General features: G+C 41.1%; 1 protein-coding gene across 1 annotated transcript in view; it reads left to right on the top strand.

Annotated features, from left to right (window-relative positions):
* The first annotated feature begins 4,243 nt into the window (after window positions 1-4,243).
* Window positions 4,244-24,241, top strand: part of LOC111976069 (aryl hydrocarbon receptor) — a 68,341-nt gene continuing 48,343 nt past the window's right edge. The window contains exons 1-2 of the mRNA XM_024004805.2: window positions 4,244-4,800; window positions 11,152-11,339. Of these exons, the coding sequence (XP_023860573.1) occupies window positions 4,742-4,800; window positions 11,152-11,339 (247 nt within the window). The 5' untranslated portion in view covers window positions 4,244-4,741. The remainder of the gene's footprint in view (window positions 4,801-11,151; window positions 11,340-24,241) is intronic.

Below are 24,241 nucleotides of genomic sequence, written 5' to 3'. Positions count from 1 at the left end.
TCTAACTCTTGGGAAGTAGATWAAGGGCTTCATTGCCAATATCCCRAAGTATCCCTTCAAGCCTGTGTTAAAAGATGCTTAAAATGATTAAAAGACAAAAAAGCGATTGTGATTCTGTTGAATTGTGTTTGGTAAGTAAAGATAAACATGTTTTAATAGGTAGTGGTAATATTTCATTCAGTACAAAAATTTGTAGGCAGCTTAACTTACCCCATACCCGGGGTAAGTTGTGCCAAGAAACCACTTTTTTTGGACAGGCTTTGTTTTCAAAACTGTAATGTTTACATTAATTCGGATTATTTCCGGGATACACAACATCTTGAAATATACAGTGCATTCGGAATGTATTCAGACCCCTTCTCCTTTTCCACGTTTTGTTACGTTACAGCCTTTTTCTAAAAATGTATTCAATTAATTGTTTTCCTCATCAATCTACACACAATACCCCATAATGACAAAGTGAAAACAGTTTTTTTTTTGCAAATGTATTAAAAATAAAAAACAGAAATACCTTATTTACATAAGTATTCAGACCCTTTGCATCTTGTTTCTATTGATCATCCTTGAGATGTTTCTTCAACTTGATTGAAGTCCACCTGTGGTAAATTCAATTGATTGAACATGACTTGGAAAGGCGTACACCTGTCTATATAAGGTCCCACAGTTGACAGTGAATGTCAGAGCAAAAACCAAGCCATGAGGTCGAAGGAACTGTYCGTAGCGCTCCGTGACAGGATTGTGTCGAGGCACAGATCTGGGGAAGGGTACCAAAATATATATCTGCAGCATTGAARGTCCCCAAGAACAGAGTGGCCTCCATCATTCTTAAATACAAGAAATTTGGAACCACCAAGACTCTTCCTAGAGCTGGTTGCATTGCCAAACTGAGCAATGGGGGTGAATGGCCTTGGTCAGGGAGGTGACCAAGAGGATGGTCACTCTGACAGAGCTTCAGAGTTCCTTTGTGGAGATGGGAGAAAACTTCCAGAAGTACAACCATCTCTGCAGCACTCCACCAGTCAGGTCTTTATGGTAGAGTGGCCAGACGGAAGCCACTCCTCAGTAAAAGGCCTATGACAGCCCGCTTGGAGCTTACCAAAAGGCCCCTAAATGACTCTCAGACCACGAGAAACAAGATTCTCTGGTCTGATGAAACCACGATTTAACTATTTGGCCTGAATGCCAAGCGTCACATCTGGAGGAAACCTGTCACCCTCCCTACGGTGAAGCATGGTGGTGGCAGCATAATGCTCTGGGGATGTTTTTCAGCAGCAGGGACTGGTAGACTAGTCATGATTGAGGGAATGAAAACCAGCTCCAGATCGCTCAGGACCTCAGACTGGGGCTAAGGTTCACCTTCCAACAGGACAATGACCCTAAGCACAACAAAGTACTGAGTAAAGGGTCTGAATACTTATGTAAATTTGATATTTCAGTTTGTGTGTAGATTGATGAGAGGAAAAAACGATTTMATCCATTTTAGAATAAGGCTGTAATGTAACAAAATTTGGAAAAAGTCAAGGGGTCTGAATACTTTCCGAATGCACTGAATGTAGATATCTTTGTTAGAAATTATACTATATTTCCCTTGACAGAGTAATGCTGAATATAAACCTCAATTTACCCAACTTTCCCCTTTAAGTCATGCATTCTGGTGCATTCCTGCATTCCCTTTACTATTAAATACCAGTTGTAGGCTTTAATGAGACTCAAACCAGTATGCTATTGGAGGAACAGGTTTATTAATCCTGGGTGTGATGCATGTGTTTGAAGCCTGTGCCCGTATAAAAAAACAAGCTACCAACTCAAACGTAAATAAACCTTGTTAAGTAGCCTCACATTTTGTCTAAGAGATACAGAACTTAACATTGCTGTGCTTAAAAATAGTATGGATAATATATCTGTCAGATATACAGTACTTKAAAAATATTGTCAGTAACAACAACAGAGAACAGTGTTATCTGTTGCAGCTAAAAACGGCAGGACAATAAAAGATAGTGAGTGAGGTTGTTTGCATGTCCACACAAACTCAGCCAGTCAACTATGTAGTTTCTCCTTCAGACCAAATCTATCTATAAAGACATCTTGCCACGGCGTCTATTGCCCTTCACCGGTGACTGTCACCCAGGAATGCACCGTGGCCACATAAACAAACGCACATAATAAATTAATCCCATGGGAACAGCTGCATGATAGGCCTCTCCACTACCATGGTCAGAATTATGTGGCAAGGACAGCAACCATGTTCCTCAGCTCCCACAGTCTGAATAGCACTTTGTCTGAATTTTTATTCTTCTGCACGAGCAAAACTATCATTACCACTGGACTGCTGCTGAAATTAGAGGCAGGCTGGCTGGCTGGCTAGCTCACTGTAAAGCAGAGCACAGAGCTAGGTTGGCCTGCCTGCAGCGTTATGGCAACAGGAGTTTAACAAAAGATGAAATGTTGGAAAAATACAATTTGACAAAGGCACACACAAACACACTCCCTCGTTTATGCTACAACTCTCACGGTTGTGTTTAATACAGTCATTTCCCACCGCCCTTTGATGTTCTGTAATGATAGCTTACAGCGAGTTTATGAATGTGTGGTTGGTTACAGGTAACAGGTAATGGGCCTGTACAGGTAATAGAGAAGCCAGACTTGAAAAGCAGGTCACGCTTGGAACGTCGCAAAGTTTACCACGTCCACAAATACTCAGCCTTTTTTTTCTCTTCCTTTACTATTTGTTTGGTTGTTAGGGAAGTGATTTACATGGCCCTAGGGAAGAATGTATCCTCTCCCAATGATAGAGACATGGCAGATACTCCACCTACAGCACCTCTCAATCATGGCCCACAGTAGTAGATCATGAGTGTACGTATGTAAGATCTTAATTTGAGCCACTTTGCTACATCAGGTAATGTTAATTATTATGTGGATTATAATTAATGGACATCTTTGTAAGGGTTGATACATTTTTCTTACTGATGGAGAGGGAGGAGAATGTTCCCTGTCTGAATTACTGGCATACTTCAGGCACAGGATGGGAACATGGTGACAGATGCTTGCTATGAGGAAGTGTCACAGGGTTTTCTAGATAAACATGCTGTTTACAGAGGGCCACAGGGAGTGCTGGGAGTGTGAAACGCTGTCTCTGGGTGCCACACGCACGGCTTCTGACTGTCACTGAGGTGTGGTGATGTGTGGAGATATGGGCTGTGTTCTTTGGTCTATATGCTCTACAACATATAGACAGCCACCAGAGCTCTGCATGGGGCTAAGTTTAACTTTTTATCAATCTCTCTCACTCTCCAGGATTTTGTCATTAAATAAGTGAGGCTTGCGCCAACTTGATGCTTGAAACCGTGCTGCAAATGTCAGCCCATCATTGTCAGAAATAAATGTATTGACATTAAATTAGTAGGTTATTACTTTATTATTACCATGATATTGTACAATTAAACCACTATTACTTTTCTTTCACTAATGCAGGCACGGATCCATCCAAAATAAAGTAAGAACTCTACCAGCTAAGCTATGGTTCCCCCTGGTCAAATGTGTCACCCATAATGATGTTGAGTTGGCGCACCTGCATACAGTACACTGTAAAAACGTTACTGTGAATTTGACAGAAGCTCACAGTCAGCTCGGTGGCAAGTAAAATTCTCTATTTCACATGACAGTACACCGACTGTAATATAAATATGGTATCAAAGCAAGTACTGTGTAATGACACACAGTAAAATACCGTAAAATTGGGTATATGCTCCTAAAAACCAGTGAGATGGGAGAGGCGGGACTTGCAGCACATCAAGCRTCACAAATAGAACCAAATTCAATTTTAGTGCCTGGCTACCCAGATGCTCCCTGACTTGAGCAGTGTGGGTGAAATGATTGWATAACATGTATGTGTAAATGTATTTTGTGTGGTCAGCATGTTTGAGGACAAGCATTGGCCTACATGGTTATATTATTTGCGCATGTCATATCGAAAGTTGTTATAACTCTGTAGTTACTAAAATTATTTAATAACATTACTTGCAAATGTAAATGTTTAACTGATTCTACTGYACATGACTTCCAAATGAAAAGGAATGTGTTTATAATCGATTTAATGCACGCGACAAACGTAGGCAGTTATTTGCGCTGTTTCTACTGCTCTCGGTTCTCCACTTMTATTCTGGTCCACCTTAAAAGTGCTCTGACTGTCCGTGTATGATTTCCTGACAACGCCCCATGCCAAAAACGATAGGCCAATTTTACCTGCTGTAAAAGAGCAGCTCCGAAGCTGTTCAAAGGGTTGGGTTGGTCTACGGCAAAATCTACCCCTTTAGAATAAGTATTTTATTGTTTGTTTGGGGGTCTGGAGAGACTGGACTTCTCACGGAAATAGAACAGGATCACGCACATATTAGGCTATTCATTTAGGGGAATTTTCCTAAATTGGCTTAATCCCCCAAACACTTCTTTATTTTCACCGCGCTTCTAACACGGTCGACTTTGACCGCYTGGGTCTGTCTACGTCGCGTTGCGGGAGATCTGCGTTTCAAAGAGACCTCTCTATTTTAAAATGTTTTTTTATTTTAMCTTTATTTAACTAGGCAAGTCAGTTAAGAACAAATTATCTTTGAAGGGATTCACTTATGTCTGGATATTAACTTCCCTTGTTATTTGAGAACTGTCTGTGAGGAAGACAGTGAATGTTATTTTGTTGCTGTTTTTAAACATTTTATAGCCGATTTACAGCAGAAGCGTCACCATGTTGAGTAACGCTGGAGTCTATGCTGTCAAAAAGCGGAAGAAGCCCGTTCAGAAAACGTAAGGATGTCATTTAAACCTGTTTGACCAGACAATAAATATTTTGGGAAGTTCGATTTAGGTCTAGCATGAGCTAGATAGTCTACAGAATCGTGCATGATTCTAACATTTGCTACATGTCTTTTCCCGACCATATATACCAAATATATTGACATTTTATAATGCAATTTCTCACGAATATGCTAATGCACATACAATGTGTGCATTACATACATTATAATGTCAAGTGAGTTATTTAACTCTCGTTCGATGTCATTTCAGTAACAGCCAATTCAATAGCGTATTCAATAGCCAGGTGAGATATAATTAATATGTTTAGGCTTTACATTGGCTATTTATCCATGCAGCTAAATATAATCATTCACTTCGTGCTGTTGCATTATTTTCTTCATAAATGGTTATTAGTGTTGGTCTATTGCTAGTTTTCTACTCTTTCTTTTGGGGTAACTGGCTTTCTTTCTACACAGACAGTGGACAAAGTCTCACGTTTACGCACGCAAAGCTAGTAATAGTGCATGTGTGTTGTGTTGATGTGTTGCTGTAAATTTGTGCCTGACCAGAAGTTATTGTGCCTCCATTTAGTTTTCACCGGGTCACCTTAAGAATCTCTCATCGTGTATAGTTTTGGTCTGGCATGGAAATAGAACTCTTGCATTAATCACAATCAAGTTTGAGAGTCGGCTGCGCTCTCACGCGATGCTTAAAGGAGGGCGGGGTGCGCGGGATGATCGCTGGCCTGAAGTATGTTATTGTAATCTGATATACGGTTTCTTCTCATTATGCGAAAACACTTTTCTGCTTCTTTCCTACTTTTTTCACTTAAGCATATTTTTTGACACGCACTGTTATTACACAACCCAGTTACAAAAGAAACGTATGTTTTATAATGCAGTTTTTCGCGACTAAGTAAGATTTACTAATAGCTTGGCTGGGGGAAGAAAAAAAAAATCCTTCATGGAAAACTAAAGCGGTGCAATATGTTTGTATTTGTTGTAGGCTACTAGTATGCTATGACATGACTTTTCCACTGTTTCCACTTTTTTTTAATGATTTCAATAAAGTATTGAGAATGTTTCACATGCATGAATAATKTATAACACCTAGATAAGTATTTGCTTACTATAATATATCCTAAAAATAAAATGTTAAAACGTTGATTTAACCAGGTTAATATTAGTTCATTACCATCTTCATGCAGTTATTTTTATTTATTCTAAATGCATTTTCTTTAGGCATGACATGTAGGATTTGTCAAACAACCAGACAAAATTGGTGTTCACCATAAACAACCTTGAGATTTGATGGAATGTGTTACAGCTGTGTGTGCTTGTGTGCATGTGTCAGTTAAACGTCTATGTTCTCCATGTTAGTGAACTCATATACAGTTTTTTCAAATAGACTTTTCCCAGTATAAATCCCACATCAAAAATAAGTAACTTTAGACCTGTGCCTGTGTAGACRTATGTCTCTGTCTTTATGAAGATGTGGGGCTGTTCAGAGAGGCCTAAKGTTTCCTGGACAGCCATCTGGGTTGTGCAGCACAAAGGCACCATGAGACTAACTGTAAAAAAAAAACTGTGGTCACTGCATAGTAGCATTCCAAAAGGGTTCTGTCCATCTGAATCTCTCATTTTTTKTCWTTTTTTTTCTCTCGCCTTTGCTCATAGGCCTACGGCATGCTTTCATATGTTTCTGCCCACGTGTTTTCAGTAAGTTAAAGCATTCTACAAGTGGTTATAGGCCTAATCATGTTAGACCAAATATGTGCATTACAGTAAATATATCCAATATTATATTTTTAGTAACTGTAACTATTCTTTCAATATAAATTACAGATTGTTCTGTTAGGCCTCTAAAATGTACAATTGAAAAGTACATGGACAACTTACACATTAGTACTATTGTAATTGCATAGTTAAGTTGCCTACCTGATGTAAAGTGTTTAACATATACAGTATATCTGAGACATCAGGTTGTGATTACTCCCAGAGCCCACTGTGTGACAATATGACTTAATTATTTCCTTAAGGTCATTAAAGTCTTTGTGGGAAAGATTGTGGGAAGGTGTGTGTTGTGTGTGTGTGTGTTGCTGTGTTTGCATGGTAGCTTAAGTAGCATGTGTGTGTTTGTGAGTGTGAGTGTGAGAGAGTTACAGATGATTCAGATAAAATGTATTGTTGAATGTTTAATTTTGTGGCAGAACACACTGTTCATAAGTAGATTTCCAATGATTTGTATGGTGTTACAGTTGTTAATCCGTTTCAGAATGCGACAAAAAGCTTATTATGAGAGTGCTTACCATGTTCCGCTGGTGTCAACATTATTGTTGGCCAACAGCGAGGTAGGGGGATTAGTATGTCTCTACTAGCTAACAATGGGGGAAAGGTGTGTGTGTGTGTGTGTGTGTGTGTGTGTGGTGGTGTGTGTGTGTGTGTGTGTTGTGTGTGTGTGTGTGTGTGTGTGTGTGTGTGTGTGTGTGTGTGTGTGTGTGTGTGTGGTGTGTGTGTGTGTGTGTGTGTGCAACACAGTCTAGCTGATAGAGGTGAGGCAGAAAGCAAAAACAAATCTTCTACACAACAGCATAGTGGCTTATTGTTCTATGGTTGTCTCATATCTACAGGGAGGCCTCCACAACAGCCTCAACTGTATACATCAAGTCACTTTTCTCAGCTGAACTTAGGCCACAACAGAAATTCACTAGGACCTGTTAGTTCTAACTGCAGCCTACATGTCAGACCAAAGACATATTTTAACAAACTTGTAGATTAATAATGTACCTGAGTGTGCTACTGATGTTTATGTGGAGAAAAAAAACACTCTACTTTCAACCTTAAAAAAGGATTAATAAACGCTGCACTGTCTCTTTTATGTTGCCCCGCCTGATCTGGGGAATGGGTTTTAGTTYGAGACAAGAGACAGTTTCTTTGAACAGAGTAACAAGGATGGTAATACCATGGTGATACCAGCCTTCATAGCCAGTCTTTCTTTTTCGTATAGGCAGCAGCCCTCAGTCTTTCTAGTGGTAGGGATCAGCTGATCAGACTGCAGCTCCCTGGGGGTTCGTGTCGAGGGGGACTCACTCAGTTTCCAGTTTCCTTCCTTTCCTAGCTACAGGACAACTTGAAGTGGGGTGTCCATACGGTACGGTGGTGTGGAGCCGTAGCGGATGAAACAGATCAATCCATTTTYATCTGCAACTAACAGAGCTTAGGTGGAAGGAATGTTCAGAGCAYCTCAGGAACAGATAAAAGGAAGGAAGATGTCGGCGAGTGGATATTGTGAAATAAAGTAGCTCTCTGTGTGTAGCCTTTCCTTCAGTGTTTCTGTAGTGTAGTGAGCTATCCTTCATTAGAGTGTTTCAGTGGCCGCTTATGCTAAATGTCGTGTGCTGTTTGAGTGAGTGTCCACTCCASTCCACCATGTGGCTGAATAAGTCCATGATTTCAAAGTTGTTAGATATGATTGTAGTTGTGGGTGTATCCTACACATTTTTGGATGTATTCTCGGCCTGTTCAAAATACTTTCATGATCCCCAAACCACCCACTTTGAGCAGACAAAAGCATGCCGATTGCATTACAACGTACTCTGTGCAACATGAAGCCCTTTGAATCAGAGTGATTTGAGCAGACAAAAGCATGCCGATTGCATTACAACGTACTCTGTGCAACATGAAGCCCTTTGAATCAGAGTGAAGGGTCTTTGGGTTCAGCCATGTCTTTTTGCACCTTAAATAGGCTATCCATGAGAGAGGAAGAGAGAGATGAGGTAAACCTAGTTCGCTCTAACTCTAACAATGACTGCCCTGATGTCTGTGTCTGGAGTCCCATGATGCACTGCAACCGAAGGTGGAAAAAATGGGTCTGAATACTGGCTTTTGTCTCCGCAGGCGTTTTTGAGAAGTGAGGTCAGTCTTGCTCTATTTCTGGTTAGGTATTGCTTGGGTCTAAGGCCGGGAATTTAATTATGGCTGTATTCCCTGCAGGCAATTCAATAGGGAATAGGGGGAAAAACTACCTATGATCATCGGCAGTTTCTGTAATGGGAAAGTCACACAAAGTATGGCAGAAACAGCTCTGTGARGAAGGTGGAACCCTTGAATTTGGGAGGAGGGGAGATGTGTGGTTGTTGAACCTGACCAGCAGCTGTTATCTCCTGCTTTTCACTAGCCTACACTAGTTTGGGTTGGGTCTTGTGTTGAGTTGGATTGTTGTATTGAAATGGATTAAAACCTTATATAGCCCACTTATCATGGTTTTTCTCCAGTTGGTGTGAATATGCTTTTTGTCCCCTGAGAATTCATTGTCTTACTGTTACAGTATGTCTTACAGGCACTGTTTGAACAAAGCCCTTGAGATAAATAGCAGCTGCCACTCCCCCAACCCTTAACCCACATTTGAAAAGTTTAATGGTGCACTGAAGTCGTCCACTTTTGCTCCAGCAGGTGTGAGGGGAGTTGTAGCCTCCTGACTCCCATGGTTTGGGTTTAGGGTATGTGTCATCTCCCTCCCTCTCTYCCAGTCCCAGCATGSTTGGCTTGAGCCTGAGCATGTGTGTCTGATTTGCAATTAATGACATGTGTGGTGGTCAACAATGGTGGTCCCAAGACTTCATCACACAGTTGCTCCTGAAGTGAAATAGAACATGAGCTCAATAAAACAAACAAATACCATGAGTAGCCTCTGATGTGGCCAAAAATACTCGGTTTTGACACAGTGGAAATTAGAAAAAAAATCTAATTTAAGGCCTCAAGGTTGCATTGGGATTATTAAAAAGATGTGAACGTTTGTAGACATTAACAAMTGTCCATCTTTGTTAATTGTTATTTTTCCACTATACAGGCTTTTTTGCATTGCAGGACGTTTATTCTTGGATAAACTGTAGAGGAGTGATATTTGTATAGTGCATGCCAGCAGCTGCACCGTAGGGTGTTCAATGCTTTTCTACTTAAAGCAGGCCATCCCTCTGGCCTCAGGCGCTGCGATTGTCTCGTCTGACTCCTATCTCAGTAGGCTAATGATGCATGATGACTCACATTATAAAACAGTGTGCTTCACTATGTTTATTAGTCACGTWTATGAGTTGCATCGTCTTTCCTGCGTTCGGGCAAGAGTGGCATACCACATTGCTGTGGGTTTCAATACTGTAAGCGACGCACCACTATTGCTCACTGGGTTTCGATACTGTTGATGTTTTTATTAGTGTGTCATACACCTGTGATGGGAAGTTTGGCTGTTTTTACCGACTTTTCAACTCATTCAGTCAAAAAAACATGAATTTGTTTATTTGATTCAGTAATGCCCAGAGCACGCAGGACCCTAAAAATGTGAAATAATCATGATTCTACAAGCCTCTAGTTTGCCATAGGGGTCTTMTTGGAGCTGTYGTTTGTGACTGAGAATTCTGAAAGTGTGCTTCAAACAATGTACATTTCTGATTGCTAGGCATACAAATAAGATTATTTCTTGACACCTTTGAAACATGTTCTAATTGCGGCCGCAAACGGACTAGATTGTGAACGACTCTTGGCGTAATGCAATTGCTTAACTGCGCGAGGGAGATTAACACAACAAAATCGTTTTGCGAACTCCAGAAGCCCCCCAAATGATTAGTTCGTTCTCAAGTTCGAGTGTTGAGCAGAGGCAGCCTGTGTATGTTTTGGTAGAAAGCTGTGTCCATCGATAACAAACAATAATCAATTATTTGCATTCGTTTTTTGCACCATGTAATCAGTTATGAGTTATATATATATGCCTTTTCCTTCTCTATGCGGCCTGCAGCATGAACTATTTTCTGTGTGCACGTGATAGACAGTTGTTGGTAGGAGGACGTCTCCGGAGCCGCTGAGCTGGGGGAGCTCGTGTTAATCCTGCTGTAGGACTCATTACGGCCAGCAGCAGGTCAAATTAAMAACTAAAATGAAAGAGTCACTTGGGAAAAAAATTGAAGTTGTTAAAAAATAACAAATTGTTTACGAACTGTAGATCCCTATCGTACCCCCAACTCAGAGGATGCCATGCCCTGACAGGGCCTGCAGGCAAGGATGACTGAAGTGAGTCAGTCTTGGTTCATTTCATTTTTAAAGTTCCTGTTCCCCTCTGCTTATGACAGTGTTACGAAATGTTTCCATTGTTAAATGCTTCATGCTTCTTATTTCATCACAGGAAGCTGTTWTAGTGGATGTCACTTGCCAGGCATTTAAAGCTTATGACATTTAGCTACAATAACATATGTCATAGACACATATTTTAGGTAAGCTAAAGTCTAAAGTTTCATGTGTACACTGGCCATTATGAAGTACAGTGCATTTTACAACAAACTAATCACAATGATCATGTCTCTTTGCCCCTCAGCAAGAAAACCCCTGCTCCAGAAGTGGTCAAGTCGAACCCTTCCAAACGCCACCGGGATCGGCTGAACGGGGAGCTGGACAGGCTGACGGGCCTCCTACCATTCCCAGAGGATGTGTGCTCTCGCCTGGACAAACTCTCCGTGCTCCGCCTCAGCGTTGGGTACCTGAAGGTGAAGAGCTTCTTCAAAGGTGAGTGTCAGCTCAAGTGCCAGTCAAGTACCAAATGAATCAAACAAACATTGCTTGACTTGGGCCGGAGCTGTCCGGAACGCCATACCGGCACTTCACATTTTGGGGGAATTGCGTACCGGCTCCACTATAAAAGCAAAATAGCCTATCGCTGGCCCAGATTCTCACACCGAGGCAAAAAAAGGTTGATCAAAGTGGAGTAAAGGCGGGATCTTCATTGAATAGCAATGGAGAGTAGGCATTCATTTCCTGATTCCGCTTTGTTCTAGTTATTTTCAGCTAGTCTGTGAATCTGTGAGTGACAGTGGCTGTTTGAGATTGAACCAGATTGAAATTGTGCCAGTCTGAATGACATGATGCGCTGTTCCAAGTTGYCAAATTATGGTTTTTAAGGTAATCAAAAGCCATGGAAATTAGTTTCRTAATTGTTGTTCATGTAATTCATGAAGGCACACTTTTAAATATGATCAATTTAAAAAACGACATATCAGCCATTATAGAAATAACCCTTCAGTGCATGTCTGTGGTGCTGCGTGTGTGCCAGTGAGAGTAGGCCATTGCCCGAGGAGAGCGAGCGCAACATTTCAAATCAAATTACATTTTATTTGTCACATAAACATGTTTAACAGATGTTATTGCGGGTGTAGCGAAATTCTTGTATTTATTTAAGATCTACAGCAGCAGGTATAAAATAATGACAGACAGACTAACTAGATCACCAATTCAAAACATAACTTGTAGCAGTTATGTCGCTAGTTAACTATAGCTAACTAAGCATTCATTTTGTTGTTGCCTTTCCACTGGCACTGTAGAGCCTAAATAAATCTGCACCATTGGAAAGCTGGGATTCCCCTCTATTAAACAGTAGCCATGTAACTGTCACAACGTAAAAATAGCCTAATTGACAAATAACTTGCTGTGCATAGATCTCCCCYGAAACATGAATATTTGAGCTTTATATATAAACATGCCTAGTAAGATATCGTGCTTGAAGTAGTCTACCTTATCCATTTGATCCCTGATTTATTGAATGAGGGAATAATTGTATAAAGACAAAAGTATTTGATTGTAATGTTGAAATAGCCAAGCCTGCACACCTAGGAGCTCTCCATATGGAGGGTTGACCACATGTTGACAACATGTGACCAACAGTGCAGTTCTACAGTTGAAGTCGGAAGTTTACATACACCGTAGCCAAATACATTTAAACTCAGTTTTTCACAATTCCTGACATTTAATCCTCGTAAGCATTTGTCTTAGGTCAGTTAGGATCACCACTTTATTTTAAGAATGTAAAATGTCAGAATAATAGTAGAGCRAATTATTTATTTCAGCTTTTATTTMTTTTATCACATTCCCAGTGGGTCAGACGTTTACATACACTAAATTAGTATTTGGTAGCATTGCCTTTAAATTGTTTCACTTGGGTCAAACGTTGCAGGAAGCCTTCCACAAGCTTCCCACAATAAATTGGGTGAATTYTGGCCCATTCCTCCTGACAGAGCTGGTGTAACTGTAGTCAGGTTTGTGCTCGCACACACTTTTGAAGTTCAGCTCCCAAATTATCTATAGGATTGAGGTCAGGGCTTTGTGATGGCCACTCCGGTACCTTGACTTTGTTGTCCTTAAGCCATTTTTCCACAACTTTGGAAGTATGCTTGGGGTCATTGTCCATTTGGAAGACCCATTTGCGACCAAGCWTTAACTTCCTGACTGATGTCTTGAGATGTTGCTTCAATATATCCATATAATTTTCCTTCCTCAAGAAGCCATCTATTTTGTGAAGTGCACCAGTCCCTCCTGCAGCAAAGCACCCCCACAACATGATGCTGCCACCCCCGTGCTTCACGGTTGGGATGGTGTTCTTCGGCTTGCAAGCATCCCCCCTTTTCCTCCAAACATAACGATGGTCATTATGGCCAAACAGTTCTATTTTTGTTTCATCAGACCAGAGGACATTTCTCCAAAAAGTACAATCTTTGTCCCCATGTGCAATTGCAAACCGTAGTCTGGCTTTTTTATGGCGGTTTTGGAGCAGTGGCTTCTTCCATGCTGAGTGGCCTTTCAGATTATGTTGATATACTGTGGATATAGATACTTTTGTACCTGTTTCCTCCAGCATCTTCACAAGGTCCTTTGCTGTTGTTCTGGGATTGATTTGCACTTTTCGCACCAAAGAACGTTCATCTCTAGGAAAGAGAACGTGTCTCCTTCCTGAGCGGTATGACGGCTGCGTGGTCCCATGGTGTTTATACTTGCGTACTATTGTTTGTACAGATGAACATGGTACGTTCAGGCATTTGGAAATTGCTCCAAAGGATTAACCAGACTTGTGGAGGTCTACAATTATTTTTCTGAGGTCTTGGCTGAATAATTTAAATTTTCCCTTGATTTCAAGCAAAGAGGCACTGAGTTTGAAGGTAGGCCTTGAAATATATCCACAGGTACACCTCCAATTGACTCAAATTATGTCAATTAGCCTATCAGAAGCTTTTAAAGCCATAACATCATTTTCAGGTATTTTCCAAGCTGTTTAAAGGCACAGTCAACTTAGTGTGTGTAAACTTCTGACCCACTGGAATTGTGATACAGTGAATTATAAGTGAACTTATCTCTCTGTAAACAATTGTTGGAAAAATGACTTGCGTCATGCACACAGTAGATGTCCTAACCGACTTGCCAAAACTATAGTTTGTTAACAATAAATTTGCGGAGTGGTTGAAAAACGAGTTTTAATAACTCAAACCTAAGTGTATGTAAACTTCCGACTTCAACTGTATGTGGGGGGCTAAGTGCCTTGATCAAGGGCACAACAGCAGGAGGTGGTAGGTCTACATGGGATCAGACACAGCAGCGTTTGTAGTGTCAATAAGGCTTACTTTTTCATGTAGGTTATAATAATAGTCATGAAAAGTTGATTAAGTCATTGAAAATGTGTAAACTGTTAACAGTGAATAATCAGAGGTCTCTATAGCATAATGTCATTTGTGAATTTCGGTGAACATAATCTAATGGTCTCACTTGGAAAAAGACAGCTCCTGCATTTCTTCCATCCCAAGTCAAGCACTGCAAACAGACAATTAAGAACTTATATGTCATTAAAGATCAGTGCAGTCTCCGTATTACAAAGTAGTTAAGGACAGAGTGAATAAATGGTGTTGTGTACATTCTGTCAGTGTAAAAATAACCCAAGGAGAATACAAAGATGCCGTAAGAAACTCAAGACTCTTGTGGAGGTAAAGCTAGAGGAAATGTTGTGTGGTTGACTGCAGCATTTAGGAGAGCATCAGCAGACTCAGGACATAACAACATGACAACAATTTAACTAGAATCTCCCAACACAGCATACACAGCAGTACTATGCCTTCCTTTGGCTCCCAGAATCACAACAATCCTACTCTGGCACGATAGGCCCTGATTCCAGCTAATTTCCCTGAACAAGGGCCATTTGTAAACACATCTGAAAGAGCTATCTTGTGTTTCCTTGTTCCGTGACTATTTTTATGTACTGTTGAAAGTCTGCGCTCCCCTAGTGGGTTGGCAGCAGGACAGCCACAGAGCGCGGACATGAATAAATCAAGATGTTGTTGCATCTGTAGAAATGTGCCCAGGCCTGCCCCCGTCACTCTGTTTGTCTAACCTGGGTCACCTAAATGTTTGAAGCCTTTGGGGCCATTTTTACTTTCGAAGCAGACACAACAAACGTGTTGCCAGTAATGCACTTGGTAGASGACATAATGGGATGTTATTTTATTATGCTGTATAGTTTCAATACCATACATCAGTKAATCTCTCTGTTACGTCATGGCTATGATAGGGAGCGTGGCAATAAAAATACTTACATAAACAGGCCACAGATAACATAATTCCTGAGGCAAAATTTTAAAAAAKACATAAATTATAGCTAAATACTACAATCAGCATCTGTCTTGAGCCAGTACTGTATCTCGGAAAAGGAACCATGTCTTCGTGGTCCATCTCTCTAACTCTTTCTTGGAATTTCGGATCATCAAATCTTTAACTCTTTTTACCTTGTGTTGTTGTGGTGATGATAATCGATAGGAAAGAGTCCTGAAACAGACAGGTATGTCTCACTGCTCTCGGCACATTGGCGAGAGAAAGCTACTTAAGAATGCATGGCATGCTAGGAATCTGATAGAAGGGAAAGAGCACATCCTCAACAGTCGTTACGTTACACCCCCCCCCCTCCCCCGTGGAATCACATCCCCAAATCACACAACATATTATACAATAAAAAAAATTATGGATACTACATAAAACATCACAGGCTGCCACTTAATCATATCGATAAATTGAGTTTTGAGCATAGCAGAGGTGGAATTTACATAAGCGTAGGCCACTGGCCCATATTACCTAACAATGAGTGACTGGGATCGGGACAGTCACATACCAAATGTTTGGTTCTATATGACGCAGAGCAATGTCCAGTGACTCATAAGATGCCTAATCATTAAAAAACCAACTCCAACAACCTCAACATGGCAGCCATTGAGGGTTAACAGACATCAAAGCCGGAGTGTTGGCAGAGGAATTGCTGAGTCAGTTATTTTGGCGCCTCTGGCACAGCCACCATATCCTCTCAGTCTCCATGTTTTCTTACACTCTCAACCCTGGCCAGAACCATAACCCTGGCCATTGGTGAGTGTCGATGGGCAGTTTAAGCTTTAGAAAACCAATGACCTCTTTATTCACATTCTCAGTGAATCCTCAATAACTCAGCCCTCAACCTCTACCGGCATAGGCGCCAACATGAGGTCCTGTAGTGGGCTAGGCATTGACAAGCTCACATCCCATAGATTTATGAGCTGTTAGAACTAGCTATTTAAAGTGTATCCCTCTCTTCTCACACTCTATTTAGCTCTGGAAAGTCCCTGGTCTGTGTACAGTGCAAGACTTGCTGATTTAAAGAATGGATAGGTTTGAAAGTGTTGAAAGACGAATCATAGCTCTGCTCATCTCAAACCAGAGGTGATGACGTTCCTAAAGAGAGTTGACTCCTCCTCATACGTCATTGCGCCCTCTCACCCCTTTCTCTCCCACGCGAGATATGATTTATACTCCCTCTCATAGAGAAGTTCTTATGTCACCTTTGCGTGTGGTAAGCGCGTGACCCGGTGATTCATAAACTGTGTTCCATTCATGTTTAATTACACAGGTAAGCTATTGTAACGATCGTCTAAGGGAGGAGACCGAAACGCAGCRTGGTAAGTGTTCATGCATTTTAATGAKAAGYGAACACTATGACAAAAATAACAAAGTGATAAACGAAAATTTAACAACACGAAACAGTTCTGTCTGGTACAGACACAAAGACAGAAAACAACTACCCACAAAACACAGGTGGAAAAAAGGCTACCTAAGTAGGGATCTCAATCAGAGACAACGATAGACAGCTGCCTCTGTTTGAGAACCACACCCGGCCAAACACACAGAAATAGAAAAYATAGAACACAAAACATAGAATGCCCACCCCAAYTCACGCCCTGACCAAACCAAAATAGAGACATAAAAAAGGATCTAAGGTCAGGGCGTGACAGCTATGAAGGATGATTCTGGTCTCTGAAATAAACAAAATAAACAATAAAAATGGGCAGTAAACATTATACACAGTTCCAAAATAATAAAGACATTTCAAATGTCATATTATATCTATATACAGTGTTGTAACAATGTGCAAATAGTTAAGGTACAAACGGGAAAATAAATAAACATAAATACGGGTTGTATTTTACAATGGTGTTTGTTCTTCACTGGTTGACCTTTTCTTGTGGCAACAGGTCACACATCTTGCTGCTGTGATGGCACACTGTGGTATTTCACCCAGTAGAGAGTTTATCAAAATTGGATTTGTTTTCAAATACTTTGTAGATCTGTGTAATCTCTCTCTCTCTCTCAGGTGTGTTGTTCCTCTGGCATATTGCTGGCACCTCTAAATCACRCAGACAGCTGGTAGTGAGTAGAAAAGCTGCCCTGCCTTTTTTTAGATACTTGTAGGAGGTATTTTTAATACACAATGGATGATAGCTATACATGCTTCATACACAGTTGGTTTCTTTACACTTCTTTGATGCTCAATGCCTAAGTGGCTCTATTTTTTACAATTTGGAAAAGAATGAGAGGCAAAATTGTATTAATGAGACAGCTCCCTTCCCCTCCTCTCKCCTCTCTGCACTCAAAGTAAGAGGTCAAGGTTCAGAAAGTTCAGTGAGATGTTACATAGCTTCCCCTCTCCCCCGGCCCCGGCGCACTCCTCCTCCTCTATCCTCCCTCCTGGGAGTCCGTTTTCAACAGGAAAAACATCCCTGTCCCAAAGTGGGAGTGGAGGAACAAACATCATACTGTTTCTGAACTTTCAGTTAGACTGGGCTTTCACTTGGCTTACAGGAAGTTTAATAGATACGGTCCTAATATACAGGTAACTGCCAAAATAAAGGAAACAAACACCATCATAAATTGTSTTAATAGGGCGTTGGGCTACCACAACCTGCCAGAACCGCTTCAATGTGCCTTGGCAGAGATTTTACAAGTGCCTGGAACTCTATTGCAGGGATGCGACACCATTYGTCCACAAGAAATTCAAATTGAAAAAAGAAAATGTATGATGGTGGAAAACGCTGTCTCATGCACCGCGCCAGATTGCGTTGAGATCTGGTGACTGAGACACACACACACACCCTACCCTATTTAGGGGACTTTCAGTGGTTTTCTGGCCTATCCAGAAAAATAATAMATTTTCTCTACCTCTGAGCGACAGAGCAAATCCAGCAATTGTGGTTTCATCTCACTGTGATACTCTCAGCAGGATTTTGAGCTTTCAACATCATTTTGTAGAATTGAAACACGACCACTTTCCCTTGGTCACAGAGGGACGAAATCACCCTTTGCATAAAACTGAAGTTATAACGAGTCTGCAGATATTAGAATGGTATCTCTGCGTTGCTCAGAGRATGCTTGGCAGAAAATGCTCTGTCGTCAGTTATATGAAATGGRGCCAAATTTGTACTGTCACTAAATATGATCATATTTATTCTATAGTTAGAAGAAAGGTGAAATCTTATAGTTAGTCATTTATAATTTGATTGTTACTATATTTAGAAAGCATTTCAGTCATTTCAAGCCCTATTCACCCACAGTTGTTGAATATATTTTCATTATATTTGTACTATGTACTCGAGCTTGTGTCATCAAAATGAGTACACCTCAKCAATTTATAACTATTTTTAACAAAAAGTTCCGGACCTTTCAAGAACTATGCASCATTACTAATTATTGTAATGGCCATCTCATGAAAAATTATTTCTTTTGGGAATATCTATTTAGACGGAAATCTACATTCTGCCATAAAGCTCAAGAGGCCCACTTTGCTCCTTTGTGACACCTCTTTCAAAGTCACAGAGATCTCTTCTTCTACAGTAGCCATGGTATTTAAAATAATGGGCAACTGGGCATTTTTATACATGACCCTAAACATGATCGGATGTAAATTGCTTAATTAACTCAGGAGCCACACCTGTGTGGAAGCACCTGCTTTCTATATTCTATATTTCTATAATATATTCTATATTTCTACTTTGTATCCCTCATTTACTCAAGTATTTCTTTATTTCGGCAGTTATCTGTATGTATCACGGCTCAGGATATGATCCAAATGCAGACACAGGAGGCGGATAGTACAGTTCTCAGATGATTTATTGTGAACACGAGGCAGGCAAAGGACAGGTCGAGGACAGGCAGGGGTTCGTGATCAGGTCAGAGTCAGGCAGGTACAGGACAGCAGGCAGGCTCAGAGWYAGGCMTGGCAGAATAGTCAGAACCGAGAAAACTAGGAAACAGAACTTAAGAAATAGGAARATGGGAAAGCACGCTAGACGAACTGGCAACAGACAAACAGRGAACACAGGTATAAATGCCCTGGGGATAATGGGGAAAATRGGCAACACCTGGAGGGGGGTGGAGACAAGCACAAAGACGGGTGAAACAGATCAGGGTGTGACAGTATGTGTAAATTGTGTGTGTCAGTGTTCATTTCGTCAACAAACATAGTGACTAAAATATTTGTCAAACATTTTTCAGTGGCAATTGATGAGAATATAACTGACTCAAAAGACGCTGCAAAAAAAATATTTTTGATTTCAGTTGACTAAAAGAAGACGAGACAAAATTATCTAAATCTGACAACTAAGTGTACTGGACAAGAGTTTTTGGAGAGATTGAGAGCTTTTCAGTGATAAGCACAATTAATATTAGCAGCACAGCAGCTCAGCGCAGTTCTGTTCAGCAGTAGGAAGGACATGCCACACCCGACACACACAGCCTACATCAGCTCATGAGCTGCAGGGGAGCAAGCGATGAGTGTGGTCAGACAGTCTCCGCTCTGCCTCTGATTATACAGATTGTGCAGGGGACTCCTATGCTTCCCTTTGCTTTAGATACCCTTTGCCTGGTTAAGAAACACAAGCTGCTTTACAAAATTAAATACGTGTTTCCCCTGTCCAGACGCTGTCCGTGTTTTGTTTCATGTCTGTTATTTATTAAATATTCACTCCCTGTACTTGCTTCTCGTCTCCCAGCGTCTGTCCTCACATTTATCCTCAAAGCAGNTTATACAGATTGTGCAGGGGACTCCTATGCTTCCCTTTGCTTTAGATACCCTTTGCCTGGTTAAGAAACACAAGCTGCTTTACAAAATTAAATACATTTTAGTCATTTAGCAGACGCTCTTATCCAGAGCGACTTACAGTAGAGTGCATACATTTTATTACATTTTTTTTTACATACTGAGACAAGGATATCCCTACCGGCCAAGAGCAGACGCTCTTATCCAGAGCGAATTACAGTAGACTGCATAAATTTTATTACAATTTTTTTTTTACATACTGAGACAAGGATATCCCTACCGGCCAAACCCTCCCTACCGGCCAAACCCTCCCTAACCCGGACGACGCTATGCCAATTGTGCGTCGCCCCACGGATCTCCCGGTTGCGGCCGGCTGCGACAGAGCCTGGGCGCGAACCCAGCCCAGCCTGGGCGCGAACCCAGAGACTCTGGTGGCGCAGCTAGCACTGCGATGCAGTGCCCTAGACCACTGCGCCACCCGGGAGATGTCAAATACGATAGCAGCATTGAGTTTAATTTTAATACAACAGTCTAGCTATGTTTTTCTCTCTGTTGAGTATAGAAAGTTGTCTGTCTTTGAATTTGTAGTCTGGTTCAACCCTCCCACTTTCCGCACTGCATTTCATAGCCATGTTCTGTAGCCAATGTAGCCAAGTCTCCCTTTTTTTCTCAGAGAAGATTGCTTGATTCTAGCCCTTACTGTTCAAAAGATATGACCTATAATACCAGCGTTACGTTCTTTTCTTTCTATCATGCATTTTGCGGGCCACACTTTACATTCATAAAGCATATTGCAGGACGTTCTAAAACTAGGCTACTTGCGGACCGGACCATAAACCATTTGTTCAGGCTACACCTTGTTCAGTCATGTTACCTCATTAGCTAGCTATTGCTAACAACCTGAGGCGCGTTCAACAGGATGCAACATATTGGAACGTTCAGATAGAAATATGCTATGTAGAACTAAAATGCCTCTCTGAATTTCTATCTGCAACGTTCAAGAACGTTTTGCAACTGAACATGGCCCTGGTAACATTACCATTAGCCTATATGCAAACATTTGGTGGCACAGAAAGAAATGAAAAGGGACAGCAAACAATTTATTGACAAAATTCCTCTTGCCATTACGATATATCTGACTGTGTAAATAGCTTTATTTTGAGTCAAAGTGGACCCAGTGACTCAGACTTCAGCACTTGGACCAGGACTCAAGCACTGAGACTTGGACTTCAGCCATAGGGATTCGTACTCAACTCGTGACTCGACCATTGTTGACTCGGACTTGGACTTGGACTCGAGCACAGGGGACTTGGGACTCGATTTGGACTTGAGGTTTAGTGACTCCACTACGTGCACTGTGGCGTCTGTGGAGTGTTGATAACAATGGATATTATGCGAGTGACCAAGGTACAACCCATACTACTTTGCGGCACCATCTTGTGATTGTGCTACTCTCTCTCTCTCTCTGTTTGTGTGTGTCTGTTTTGTATGTAATGTGCATTATCTAAATCATATCAAATCAAATTGTATTGGTCACATACACATATTTATCTGAAGTTATTGCAGGTGTAGCGAAATGCTTGTGTTCCTAGCTCCAACAGTGCAGTAGTATCTAACAGCTCACAACAATACACCTGAATCTAAAAGTTAAATATTTAAGAAATATATAAAAATTTGATTGAGCAATGTCAGAGTGGCATTGACTAAAATACAGTAGAATAAGGACAACAACCACCGGAGCCACTGCCTGTTCACCCCACTACCATCCAGAAGGCGATGTCAGTACAGGTGCATCAAAGCTGGGACCAAGAGACAGAAAAACAGCTTCTATCTCAAGGCCATCAGACTGCTAAACAGCAATCACTAACTCAGAGAGGCTGCTGCCTACATAGAGACTCAAATCACTGGCCACTTTAATAAATGGATCACTAGTCACTTTAAACAATGCCACTTTTATAATGTTAACATATCACCTCAGATGTATATACTGTACCTTATACCATCTATTGCACCTTGCCTATGTCGCTCGGCCATCGCTCATCCATATATTTATATGTACATATTCTTATTCCATCCCTTTAGATTTGTGTATATTAGGTAGTTTTGGGGAATTTTTAGATTACTTGTTAGATATTACCTCACTGTTGGAACTACAAGCACAAGCAATTTGCTACACTCGCATTAACATCTGCTAACCATGTGTATGTGACCAATAACATTTGATATCATATGATTGGAATAGAATACAGTATATACATATGAGATGAGTAAAGCAGTATGTAAACATTATCTAAACATTATTACAGTGACTACTGTTCCATTATTAAAGTGTCCTGTGATTCCATGTCTATGTATATAGGGCAGCAGCCTCTAAGGTGCAAGGTTACGTAACTGGGTGGAAGCCGGCTAGTGATGGCTATTTAACAGTCTGATGGCCTTGAGATAGAAGCTGTTTTTCAGGCTCTCGGTCCCAGCTTTGATGCATCTGTACTGATCTTGCCTTCTGGATGATAGCGGGGTGAACAAGCCGTGGCTCGGGTGGTTGATGTCCTTGATGATCTTTTTGGCCTTCCTGTGACATCGGGTGATGTAGGTGTCCTGGAGGACAGGAAGTTTGCCCCCAGTGATGCGTTTGGCAGACCGCAGCACCCTCTGGATAGCCCTGCGGTTGCGGGCGGTGCAGTTGCTGTACCAGGCGGTGATACAGCCCGACAGGATGCTCTCAATTGTGTATCTGTAAAAGTTTGTGAGGGTTTTAGGAGCCAAGACAAATTTCTTCAGCCTCGAGGTTGTTGCGCTTTCTTCACCACACTGTCTGTGTGGGTGGACCATTTCAGATCGTTGGTGATGTGTATGCCGAGGCGCTTGAAGATTTTAACCTTCTCTACTGCGATCCCGTCGATGTGGATTGGGGCGTGCTCCCTCTGCTATTTCCTGAAGTCCACGATCAGCTCCTTTGTTTTGTTGACGTTGAGTGAGAGGTTATTTTCCTGGCACCACTCTCCCAGGGCCCTCACCTCTTTCCCGTGTCGTCATTGTTGGTAATCAGGCCTCCTATTGTTGTGTCGTCTGCAAAATTGATGATTGAGTTGAAGGCGAACCCTTGTAGGGCCCCTGTGTTGAGGATCAGCGAAGTGGAGGTGTTGTTTCCTACCTTCACCACCTGGAGGTGGCCCGTCAGGAAGTCCAGGACCCAGTTGCACAGGGCGGGATTCAGACCCAGAGCCCCGAACTTAATGATGAGCTTGGAGGGTACTAGAAGAGGACTGGCCACCCCTCATAGCCTGGTTCCTCTTTAGGTTTCTTCCTAGGATCTGTCCTTTCTAGGGAGCTTTTCCTAGCCACCGTGCTTCTACACCTACATTGCTTGCTGTTTGGGGTTTTAGGCTGGGTTTCTGTACAGCACTTTGTGACATCAGCTGATGTAAGAAGGGATTTATAAATAAACTTGATTTGATTTGAATGCTGAGCTGTAGTCAATGAACAGCATTCTCACATAGGTATTCTTTTTGTCCAGATGGAATAGGACAGTGTGCAGTGCGATGGCGATTGCATCGTCTGTGGATCTAATGGGGCGGTAAGCAAATTGAAGTCGGTCTAGGGCAGGGGTGTCAAAGTCAAATGGACGGAGGGCCAAATAAAAAATGTAGCTACAAGCCGAGGGCCGGACTGTTCGAATGTTCATTGAAATTTTTTTAAATGACGCATATAGTCTAGTGAACCTAATTGAACCTACTGAAAACCTAACAAATATATTCCAATATGATCAGATAAATAAAGCAATATTTTCTTATGGCTCTGTCAGTAATCTTTAATTTTCAACAGACACAAAAGACAAATTTCCTTTATATAAAAATCCCCATAACATGAACATTAAATGAAAGAAACCGGTATTCAAGGCACCATCAGTAGCCTATATTTTCTATTTTAGCAAAAGTAGGCTAAATTTACTTCAAAGAAAAAAACAATAATAGCAATTTTCTATCATCCACTCAACTGAAATATTTTTAAAATATAATTGGATTGAAATACAATAAAATAAAGTGCAAAAATCTATTAATCAAAAACAACACTTTGTTTAAGGAGAAGTAACATGCAGTGAAAACAAATATTAAACTTTAACTTTTAAACTTGAACTGAGTAAAAACTCTAAATATGTGATTGCACAGTAATGTTCACTTGTTTGAGGTTGAGGGTGATACTTGGTGGTGTCCCATCTTTTCCACAAGTTCATCAATGTTCGGGGTAAGGCTCTGAGCTGAGG

The sequence above is a fragment of the Salvelinus sp. IW2-2015 genome, linkage group LG2, assembly GCF_002910315.2.
Source record: "Salvelinus sp. IW2-2015 linkage group LG2, ASM291031v2, whole genome shotgun sequence".
Classification (NCBI taxonomy): domain Eukaryota; kingdom Metazoa; phylum Chordata; class Actinopteri; order Salmoniformes; family Salmonidae; genus Salvelinus; species Salvelinus sp. IW2-2015.
Note: the sequence above shows the minus strand (reverse complement) of the source record. Positions and strands in the feature narration are given on the sequence as shown.